Source organism: Ambystoma mexicanum, chromosome 1q (assembly GCF_040938575.1).
Source record: "Ambystoma mexicanum isolate Mex_15411 chromosome 1q, UKY_AmexF1_1, whole genome shotgun sequence".
NCBI lineage: Eukaryota > Metazoa > Chordata > Amphibia > Caudata > Ambystomatidae > Ambystoma > Ambystoma mexicanum.
In genome coordinates, this window is record NC_090922.1 from 194,100,276 (window position 1) to 194,111,127 (window position 10,852).

Here is a 10,852-nt window from a genome sequence, read left to right on the forward strand (position 1 = left end):
CCACCAACTCATAAATTGACTTCATGCCACTTCAGGACACACTCCGTTCCCACAATCATAGGTCACAGGTGAGTTTTCCCGCTGTGCCCCTTGCACCCAAAAGCCTCTCGCCCACACGAAAGATGCTAAGGCCACCCACAATCACCAGCCCTCTAGTGGATCAGCTCTCTACTCAGTCCTGGCATTGTCCCCAAAACCCCACAACAAGCCTGGAATCCATGTCCTCAGGTGTCGACCTTCTCTGGAGCGGTTCCCTCTTTCTGTGGGGCTTTTCCACAATCCACACCACTGACCTGGGTGCCAACATAGAATCACCCAAAGAACACTCATCTGCACCCTACTTTCATGATCCATGGGTCATAGCTTTGTTTCTGGAAGGGTGGGCCTCCCTGCTGTCTGGCCATAGGCACTCCAGGGCACCAGAAAAATTGGACATCACGTCTCACCTTTTGCACCTGTACTAAGCCCTCCGTTTCTACTGATAGCACAATGCGATTTCCACGATGTTCCTTTTTGAGTAGAAAAAAGAGTAGAAAAAAACCCTGGCCATCTCTCCCTGGTTGGACAAATATTTGTTTGTACTAAAGCAATGAGGATTAGTCTAACATCTTGACTGGCCAGAACCTATAAGGTGATGCACACTTTCTGTGGGGAAATGGGATATATTGGCCCTCATTAGGACTCCGGCGCTAAACCATGGTGCTTTTAGCACCATGGTCCATGCTGGAGTCCGCCATGGAGAAAGGGGGAATTACCTCCCCATTCCAAGGTTGGCGGGCGGTAATTCCCCCTTTCTCCATGGCCCTTCCCCATTCCCATTTTTGCCCCATAGGGCTCAATGGGAATGGGGAAGGCGGCAATTACGCTACCGCAAATTGCGGTATCGTAATTGCCATCGAGGTCCCTTTGCGGGTGCTTACTTTAACGGCTGGTCCAGACCAGCCGTTAAGGTCGGGAGCCACAAAGGGACCCCGTAGTAAGGCGTTAACGCCGGGGTCGTAATGACCCCCATAGTCTTGACAAATTAACTGTGATCTGCAACCATCGGGCGGGGTCACAGTACACCGACCTCCAGACAAGACTAGTCACTCTGACACCAATAATGTGGTGATTTGGTGCAGTAGAAAAGCTTTGTAACATAACATATATGTTTATCTACATATTACACACAGACCTATGCTCATATGTTGCTTCCCGTAACCCCAGTATATAAACCCCCTTTTCCTTATTGTTGAATGTGTATTCTTGCTAGGTGCTGATGTGGGATATGGCTGCCTAGGAGAGTTTCAGTGGTGGTTGTAGGAATTTCGGAAAGGACGCCATCTTGCATCAATTCTTCCGTGTGTCTTGCACCCCATCAGGAATGGGTTCTCTGATGTTACACTGAACCATTGAGAGTCAGGGGCTTCAATTTGTATAGGACCGAAAATAGCGTGGAGGAATTTGCTTTCAGTTAGACTTTCATGGAAGACCTTCCCTCCATACTAACTTGATTCCTAAATCTAAATCTAAAATGGTAATCCGGGTGGAACGGGGCATCATATTCGATTTCTCCTTCTAACTAAAGTATCGTAAATGCTGCGCCCTGCGTCTGTGCAAGGTGAGTGACACTCAAATAGGTTCCTATGGAAGCTTCCAGCTTTTGCAGGTGCCAAAAACATGCAGATTCCGTAGGAATCCAGAGCATCACCGCCCGCATCAAAAGTACATGCTTGTGGAGATGCTGTTGGATTAGTGTGGCGGAGCAGATGGGAGCAAGCAGCGGCGTGAATACCGAATGATTAAAAATCAAATAATGCATAAAAAACATGCACGTTGACAGTTACCAGGGGCGGAAATTTCAGAGTTTCAGGATGAACATTGATTTTGCACATGGCACCTTCCAGGCACGCGGTAAGTACATTTGCTGTGGGAATTGTACCTATGGATACCCTAAATGCTCGACTGAATGCTTGCAGTGGTTAGAGTGCCAGTGCACTGTGGTGATACTTGGAGAGTTCTCCAGGGGTGCGTGCCTCTGAAAAAGTCAGGGGGACTGGGGTTAAGTCAGTTATGTTTTGGGTGCTGGCCTGACCTTTGACAGAACGGTCACTATCCCCGCTGCCCTCACAGGCTCTGCAGCCCGTAGTCCAATCTCCTGAATATGACACAACCCCTACTTTGCTGCACTCTAACTCGTCATGCCCCAAAACTCTTTGCAAGATCCTCACTCAAATAATTGTTTATCTATGTCTTTTTCTCATTTCATGCGTTTTTACCCAGTACCCTGAAGCTGTGACACATTTCCACCTGCCACACGCATAGACCGACGAGTGCAGGATATCTCCTCCCTCGCCATGAGGCATCGCGGCCGGAGAACGAAGGGCTGAAGATTGAGCACAGTTTCATGGAGACGTTGTTTGGTACTTTACAATCAAATAATTTATGAGATGGTCGTCCAAAATTCTTCAACCCCAATTTGCATAGTTGAGAGTTGCATTAACAAAATCCTACTTCGATGTTGCATGCTCCAACCCGTTCAGTGGCGAAGAGCTTCCTTCTGTGACATACTTTATGGACCTGGCATGGCTCATGTCACGATCCCCTTGTTCAAGAACCACACAGAGACCAAGAGGAAAACACCTCAAAAACAGAGCTTCATATTGAGGAGCAGACGGACTGACGGACACAAAGGAGCATTGGGTGTGGCAAGGTTACCTGGTGAGAAACATTGCAAGAGACAAGGTGGAAGCGGCATTATGCATGTGAAGGTTATCCAGCGAGGGCATCACGCTGGACTCTGCTGTGAGAGTCTCTGTAGGTAATGTACCTGCTGTAGATAGCTGTGGGTAGCAAGATGTCTCTTTGGAGAGCACATGCTCCAACCCAGGGTAGCTTGGCTTAATCTTTCACTCATCGGAAGTGGAAGCTCGATTACAATTAAGGTGGGTGATTATAACACTTATTATCAAAGAAGATCTGCATCATATCTCAGAATTAGGACATTATGAATTTTGCCATGTTTAAATTGATATATATGTTTGCATCTATCCTTTTATGCAGTACCATGACCCTCTCCACCTCCCCCCAATTAGACCGCTGCTTCCCACCCATCCCTTAGCCCTTTCTGTTTCTTTTACACATGTTTAGAATTAAAAAACGAAATCCACCAACTGACAATTCAGTTATCCGTGTTTCAAACTAAACTTCTGATGCATCGTGAATCTTAGCAACCAACGTTGAATGCTCAAAGCTTGTCCAACATTGGGTTGCCCGCGCATAGTCAGCAGAACTGGTGGAAGACCTTGTCACAGAAAAAGTCAGAGGTCAGCGTGACTGTGTGACTGACCTTGCCCCATCCTGGCACCAGCATGGCAGGACATCCAACGATTGCCCTGTAGCGTAAACCGCACGCTACTGCTTCCAGAATAAAACAAAGTAAGACACTATAAATGTAACCATTTATAGTATTACTGTATCAGAATGTGTATGATAGAAATGGCATGGCAACACTTTTTCATTACAGAGGAACTTCAGACAGACCAGTTACCCATCAGAGCAAGCTGTGCACATTCAACACTCGGACAAGGGACACAGGTTCTCAACTCAAATTCAAACAGTGTTGGCTGCACAGAGCCTCCCATTGAGGGGTTATCTTTTTCACAGGTTCAGTAAAGACACGCCATTTACAACAGGAGTCGATTAGTGATGTTATACAATGCATGGAATATTTGTCCCCAAACTTCATTGATGTCCCACTTCTAAGAGCCACTAACTCCGCCCACCCTGGGCTACGCCTACCCTGGGCCCTCTGTCAGTCTATCCTACGGGGTCTTTTGCCTTAAATCTGCCACTGACAGCAAGGTATGTGCAAATAACAAGACTTGGAGATCAGCCACATTCCTCATGAAGCAATGAGTTAGACGAGTAAGGAAACTGGTACAGGAATGGACTAGCCTCCTCTTCCAGATTGTCCAGCAAGAGGACAGAAGGTTACAGCTTCATCACCACTCCATGGCTGGCAAGCTTCCGACACGCATCCCCAGCCCCTCGTAGGCCAATTGGAGGTAAGAGGTGGCAAAGGGCTGTTAGTCCTGAAGGCAGGGGTATCTGCAACATTTGGCTCTACAGATGTGGTGGACTACAACTCCCATCAGGACTAGCAAGATTAGTCAATGGGCAGGGATCATGAACGTTGTAGTCTAAAACATCAGGTTGCAGGCCCCCGCCCCAGGGTGTTTGTGTCCCCTGTTTCAGCAGAGTTGCGCTTCTGCTGGTCTGGCGGTTTCGATGTGGAACTTTAATTTATGGTGAATGGCTGGAGTGCTGGCCAAGAGAGTCTGCTTTTGGAGTAGGCACGGCCTGAGGATGTTGGTTCTTGCTGCAAATGAAAGATCATACTGTCTACTTTGGTGACGTGTGGCATACTGCAAGTGGCAACATGGATGCCAATGCACTACTTACTGCTCATCACTGGCAGGTTGATGAGTGTGAGGATACCAGAAAAAACAAAAAGGGGCGAGGCGCACCCTCCAGTTCCTAGCCAATATATTACCTGAAAGAAAAAGTTACAGGGTTCAATCCCAAAGTGTCCAGTACATTCACACGGTTAAATCCCAAATGCTGCCAACATTTTCACAGGGTTGAATCCCTTCTTGCACTGCTGTTCTCCTCCTAGAGCTTTCGTGTCGCCAACACTCTTCAGGGAGGCTAAATTGCCTTTCTGTTCAGGTGAATCCAATATAATTGCTGTTGCAGTCTCTAGGAATTGTGGTAGCTGTAGTGGAACCGTTTTAACAATTCTGGTGACCAGGAAAAGACTCCCCTCCAAAAACAAATATCTTACCCTTGATAGGGGGAGAGGGGAAAACCATAATTATGGCTCTCCAATGTAGGGCATAATAACCCTGGTGCTGCAGCCTCCGAAGTCCGGATCTCCACAAAATACATAAAAAAACAAAAAGGGGCGAGGCGCGCACTCCAGTTCCTAGTATTACCTGAAAAAAAAAGTTACTGGGTTAAATCCCAAAGTGTCTATATTGGCTAGGAACTGGAGCGCGCGCCTCGCCCCTTCTTGTTTTTTTATTGTGAGGATACCAGGTTGCTTAAATGGATTTAGGAGTGGCAGCAGCTTTATCGATGTCCTGCATTGTTTTTTTTTACTTGCATTTCCTGTTTGTGTTAAGCTTTTATTTCCAAGAGGAGAGGGTCATGCAGAGCAGCTGGTTTTGTAAAACTGATTTACCAAAATGATCATCCATGTTTAAAAAATACCGGCCAAGTGGCAACCCAAGAAGCAACGAGCAGAGGCGCCCATCATCTGCAAGTGGAAATGTGACCCATCACAGCATTATTGAATGACCACTTAGAGTGATGTTCTAGTGCAGCAGTACTGGTGGGGGCAGCTGGCACTATACTTCCCTGCCATCCACAGCAGGTATGTCACCAAAGCCTGGACACATCACGTCAGAGGGTTCTATGGCGTTTTACCAACATGAGATTTTCCGAAAGATTTTTTTTCGAAGACATTATTTTGAAAAAAGTAATCCTCTATTTTTTTTATATTTGGGGGCAAACTCTCCCAAGCCCTCCTTCACTATCTTTTGAATACTACCCTAACCACATCCCCACTGATTTTAACTGCCCTATATCTCGATGAGTTTTATCAATGTACTTTTTTCATTCAAAATAACATCAAAAAACACCTGGGGATGAAACAACGTGATACCCTTCCAGGGAAAGATCAGATCTGAGCATCTTTGATAACTTTGGTGACTTGGGAGCTATCCGTACCTGAATGAAGTGAATAGGAATAAACACTTCCATGGAGGAGTTAGTGACAAAGCACCAGCGCGTGGAATGTACTTGTATATCTTTGATATATTTGATGTGATAATGTTTCTAATACCCTTCCTAATTGTCTTAAATTGCTGCAAAAGCAAAAGAGAAAGAAGCACCAAGTCTAACTTTAGCTTCAGGTGCCAGTGGAGCTGCCAAACTATGTAAATAACGGACAAGGACCACTGCAAATTTCAGGGGCTTCTCTTTAAATCAGAAAGCACTACCCCTGCCAGGGAAAAGGGTCTTTGTCAATGTGCAGCTTGTTCTACTGCAAAATGACTGTCTTAAGATTATGAATGCGTTTGAGGAGGTGGGTGAACATCTTGGAAGGAATTGTGACAAAGTCGTTAAGCAAGTCCTGCTGCAGGGTCATGCTTTGATGCAAGGTCCAGGTCAGACAGTGTGGTGTGTGACCCTCCCACGTGTGTTGCCCTTTTAATGGTTTGTGCTTCTCCCATGTATATTCCTTTTCAGATGAGCCATGACTGTGTCATGGACCTGGTCCAAGCTAATAAAAGGAGTCACAACGACTGTAGACTCCCAACGAGGAATGACTGAGTCGTCTCTCATTCAGGCCTGCAGGCCCACACCGTGTGAGCACGGGCCTGCAGTCCATGATGCCGTGGGGCCCTCGTGCCAGCAAGGTGGCAAGGGTCCACATGGTCAAGGGTATGGCCCCCCAGCCCCCACTTAAGACCGGGCGTTCCCCAGTAAACCCCTGAGGCATTGGACCTCCAGGGTGCTGGTGTCCCATAGCACCAATGGGGGCTGGCTGGAGGCCAATAAGCGGCCCCCCTAACAGACAGGAAACGTGCTTCCGGTGCCGGCTCCACAGACAGCAGGGAGGATGCAGTGCCCCCTGGCTGTAAGACGTCTTCTTGAGAAAGAATTCAGTAGCGCGTAACACTTGGACCAGAGGAACAAAAACAATTTATTTCCATTTGCTGTGTACGGCCTCTTTTTACTCGTTGGGAATTGAGACAAGCAGGTAAACATGGTTATGGAGGAACAGTATTTTAACTTACACTTCAGAAACAGATGTAGATGGTAAAGCTTTTGTGGCTATCTACAGATGTTAGCAGCTGGCTGTGAGGATACACTTTTTAAGCTGCCAGAGTTTCTGCAAAGAGCTAAGCTAACTCCGAAACAGACGATGTCAATTGGAAACATGATCGAACACTGTGGAGTCTGTAAAAGTGTTGAATTAGTAAAGTGTAAATCATGTAGAGTGTATTTTGGTCAAAAAGGCCTTGTGTATGTGTGATTCTAGTAAGGACTCACAATGCAATTTATTTGGGCCAAGGTGTGGATTTGGATCTTTTGTCGGCCCCTGGTTGATCTTTCAACAACAAAGCAGTTTTGCTTTCCACCTGTCCTCCATTACTACACATTGCAGTGGGGGTATCTCTGCACTGCTAGTAATTGGTAGTGCGTGTATCATGGTGAGAATCTTGTTCTTGATGGCCAGGTGTGAGAGGGCCTTCCAGACTGTGACATCGGCAGACAGCGAGTACTTGGGTGCAAGGGGCATGCATGTAACCCTACCACGTCTTCCACCATGCAACTGCGTAGGATTTCCGCCGATTGTACCACACTAGAGACTGATAGCCTGATTAATCGAACTGTTAGCGGTGAGCAAAGTGACTTTGCACTGCCAACAAACACCCCGATTCACAGAGCTGTGCAAAGTGTACTTTTGCAGAAATATCTCAGTACATCAATATGAGAAGAGGGAATTTAAAGGACTGTTGGAACAATGAGGAGGGAGATTCTTGCAGGAAAGAGATGTGCTGGGGGAGCAAACTGAAGGGTACACCTGGGCATATTGAAGGCCAGGATCCAGGACCCTACCACCAACCAAGCTCTAAGAGAAAGACCCTGGGTGCCAGGGGAAGCTGAACCCGAAGAAGGGAAGTAAGGGACAAGCTGAAGGAATCCGACCCTAAGAGAGGTTAAAAGGACTGGGTTGCAGTGAAGGTGGAAAAGGAGAGAGGAGTTCTCATGCTCATCTTCTGTGAATAAACAGAGTAGACCTAAACGTGGCTCCTGTCGTACTTCCCACAACTCTGTACATAGTTATTTTTTAATGTATTTGTATTTTATTGATTAAAGCATGGACCTAGCTCGAGAGCAGTGGTGCGCTGTACAGAGTGTGGGTAGCAAGCATTTGGTTTGGCATCTTTTAACAGTAGCCCAGTACTGTGAGTTGAGGTCTGTAAGTTATTGAAACAACCACCGTGCAATGGGTCTTTCTGGGGTGGAGACAGGTATTTGTGCCATCTTTGGGGTCTGTTCCATTGGCTAGTGTGAATTTCCAAATGTGACCTGCTTCTAGCCAGCTTCTGGAAATTGCAAGATCGGTGTCAGCTGGTACCAGCCATGCTGCTGTGCTACAATTATGCATCAATGGATTCTGCACAGGGCAAAGGTAAACACTACTTGTGGTGTTTCTTATTGAGCTGGCAAGCACAATGCATTACAATAGGTAATTAGTGTGCCAACAGTTGAAAAGTTACAGCAAGTCAAGTGCTGTGACTGGAGAGGTAGATGTGCTGTTTGTTGCCTGGGTGTCCTAGTACAAGTCGTTGTGAAATGATTGTACCATGATATGGGGATTGTGACTCCCCAAGAGCATGCACAGTGTTGCCAACAGCCAGGACCCATCCCCTCCTTATACACCCACCAGCTTCCCTTCTCATTAGTCCCATTCCTCACTGTGAGTGCTGCAATAGTTAATTTAATCACATGATAAACAGGAAAGCTTAGAGGGGAACAGGCTCGAACTGGCGGAAGGAGGATTGTGAGTAGAAGTAAAGGCTCATTAATTTAACTAACCTGTACCTACTCCTACGCTTAGGTCCCCTTCATTCATAATAGCGGGATAGGCTTTGCAAGAATGCCTCAAATACTAATAAAACATTAACAAAATTAAATAAAATTCTATGGAGACTTCATTAAAAAAATTAAAAATCCCCTTAAAGGATAGTAGACATATATAGATCGTTGTCAGTTATGATGGCGGTCGCTGTTCGGTGTCTTAAATAATGCTGAAATTAGAGCAGTTGGCAGTTTACTACTATCAAAAGACGCTACAGATGTCAGCAATAAGTTGTGCTAGGAAGATAATGGACTCCTTCGTGAGGTGAGCAGGACATGGTGACATTGTTCGGAGAAAGCCTTACGTTTTAGGGCCAGGGTGATTACATCCTATGGGGAAACAGGAGAGACACTGTTGAAATGTGAAGTAGTTTGCTTGTCAGAGATAGGTAGGATAGCAGATCTAGTTTTTAATTTAGGAATTTCCTGGGTTCTTGTCAACTTATCTAGTAATGCTGAGGTCAAATTACTAACCAACTCAGCTGATAGCACAGGTTAGTATTAGTCCGTCGTGGGTCACTTCCCACTCCGTAAATGATGAAGACGTCCACAGATTTATTCTGAGCCATTGGACGTTGATTTTAGAAGAATAATTTCTTTCTTCAGTAAGCAGTGTCATAAGGCTACAGTTAAGCTTATCTACAACACTGAGATTTGCCCCATTTTCCTTGCTGTTTCCGGCTGCTTGAGTGTTTTCGAGGTTGAGGGTTCTCACAAGCTGAACACCTCTAGACCTAGAAGCAGTCCGAAATTGGATTCAACGTTTTATTTAGTTCATTTTTTTAGCATCAGATCTTTCATAATGGGCAGGGGGAATTTAAAGGTTATATGATGTCGGGGGAATGCCACTATGATGTGTGACCTTAGTGTAAATGTCTGAATAGCATAGTCTTAACATCTCTTATTGGGATGACCATAAACGGTTTATTATGTTAATGTTTATAACAGTTTTGTCTTGCAAGACAAAACAGACAACATCCTAGCAATAACCAATTCCCAACCAACTAACCTGTACCGCACTCCAGATGAGCTCCTTTTGTGCGCTCCAAACAACTGACCCCACAATGTCGAAAGCCACTTACCAGGCCTTTCAGTCCACTATTCCTGCCTTCTCTAAAACTCCTGGGAGTAGTACCTCATGTATGTCCATGTCCAGTTGCGGGTACACGGTGATGCATTTCCAGTGACACCATCCTCAGGCAAGGGGAATTGGCATCTGCTCCTCTGACGATGTCCGGTGCCATAGAAGAGTCCTGTTGTTGAAGCCAGATCATTGTAGCCGGATCCATTGACACTGAGTCAGTGCCTTGACACACTAACCTGGCACAAGCCCAATGTCCTAAATTACCACTTCTTGTGCGGCTGGATAGTTCAACATGGTGGTTACCAGCATTGCTTGGTGCCAATACAATTGGGTTGCCCTTATCAATAGTCCAATGGGATTTGAAGAAAAATAGTAAATGCTAGTGTAGGAGTCTGAAACCTTTGGCTCTGCAGATGTTTTGTGCTACAACTATCATCAGCCCCAGCATGCATAATCAATGGTGAGGAGATTTTGGAGCAGTAGTCCAGAACAACTGGTGAGCCACAGGTTGCAGACCCCGGAGCTAGGCTCTTGGGCGTTTGCACAATGGCAAGGCATAGGAAAACAATAACAAACAAGGTTTTTGTCCCAATACCATTTCTTGTTTTGTAGGAGCAGGGCCATACATTTCAAGCCTGTAATTGTTCCTTCAAAAATACAATCTGAGTATAATCAAAACTCTATTAACATAACATTTCTATTAAATGTCTAGGAGGCCATGCAGTTCCAGCAGGATGACATCTCTTTCTGGGTCATCCTTATGCAGCATAAATCATGGAGCTGGTCGGGAAGTTGATGTACTTATAATAGTTATTTCTTTTCTTATTGCAACACCATTGACAGCAGGAAAATAGATCTGTCAATTAGAATATAAAAACACAGTGGAGGTGATAGAGGGTTTCCAGACACTTCATTGTTAATAGGACATACAATGTCACTAGGAGTGCATTGAGTGGCTGTGCGATGTGCTAAGTACTACTGCTAATACCTGAAAGGTTTTCTGAATGTCAGTAATCCTTTTAACTTCCGGTATGAACTTCTCTAGCTCATGAACATTTCTTGCCACTACCT

General features: G+C 45.6%; 1 protein-coding gene across 1 annotated transcript in view; it reads left to right on the forward strand.

Annotated features, from left to right (window-relative positions):
• Window positions 1–6,421, forward strand: part of LOC138526478 (G-protein coupled receptor family C group 5 member C-like) — a 53,917-nt gene extending 47,496 nt beyond the window's left edge. Inside the window, exon 3 of the mRNA XM_069637296.1 lies at window positions 2,263–6,421. Coding sequence (XP_069493397.1) covers window positions 2,263–2,304 — 42 coding nt within the window. The 3' untranslated portion in view covers window positions 2,305–6,421. The remainder of the gene's footprint in view (window positions 1–2,262) is intronic.
• Window positions 6,422–10,852: the final 4,431 nt, after the last annotated feature.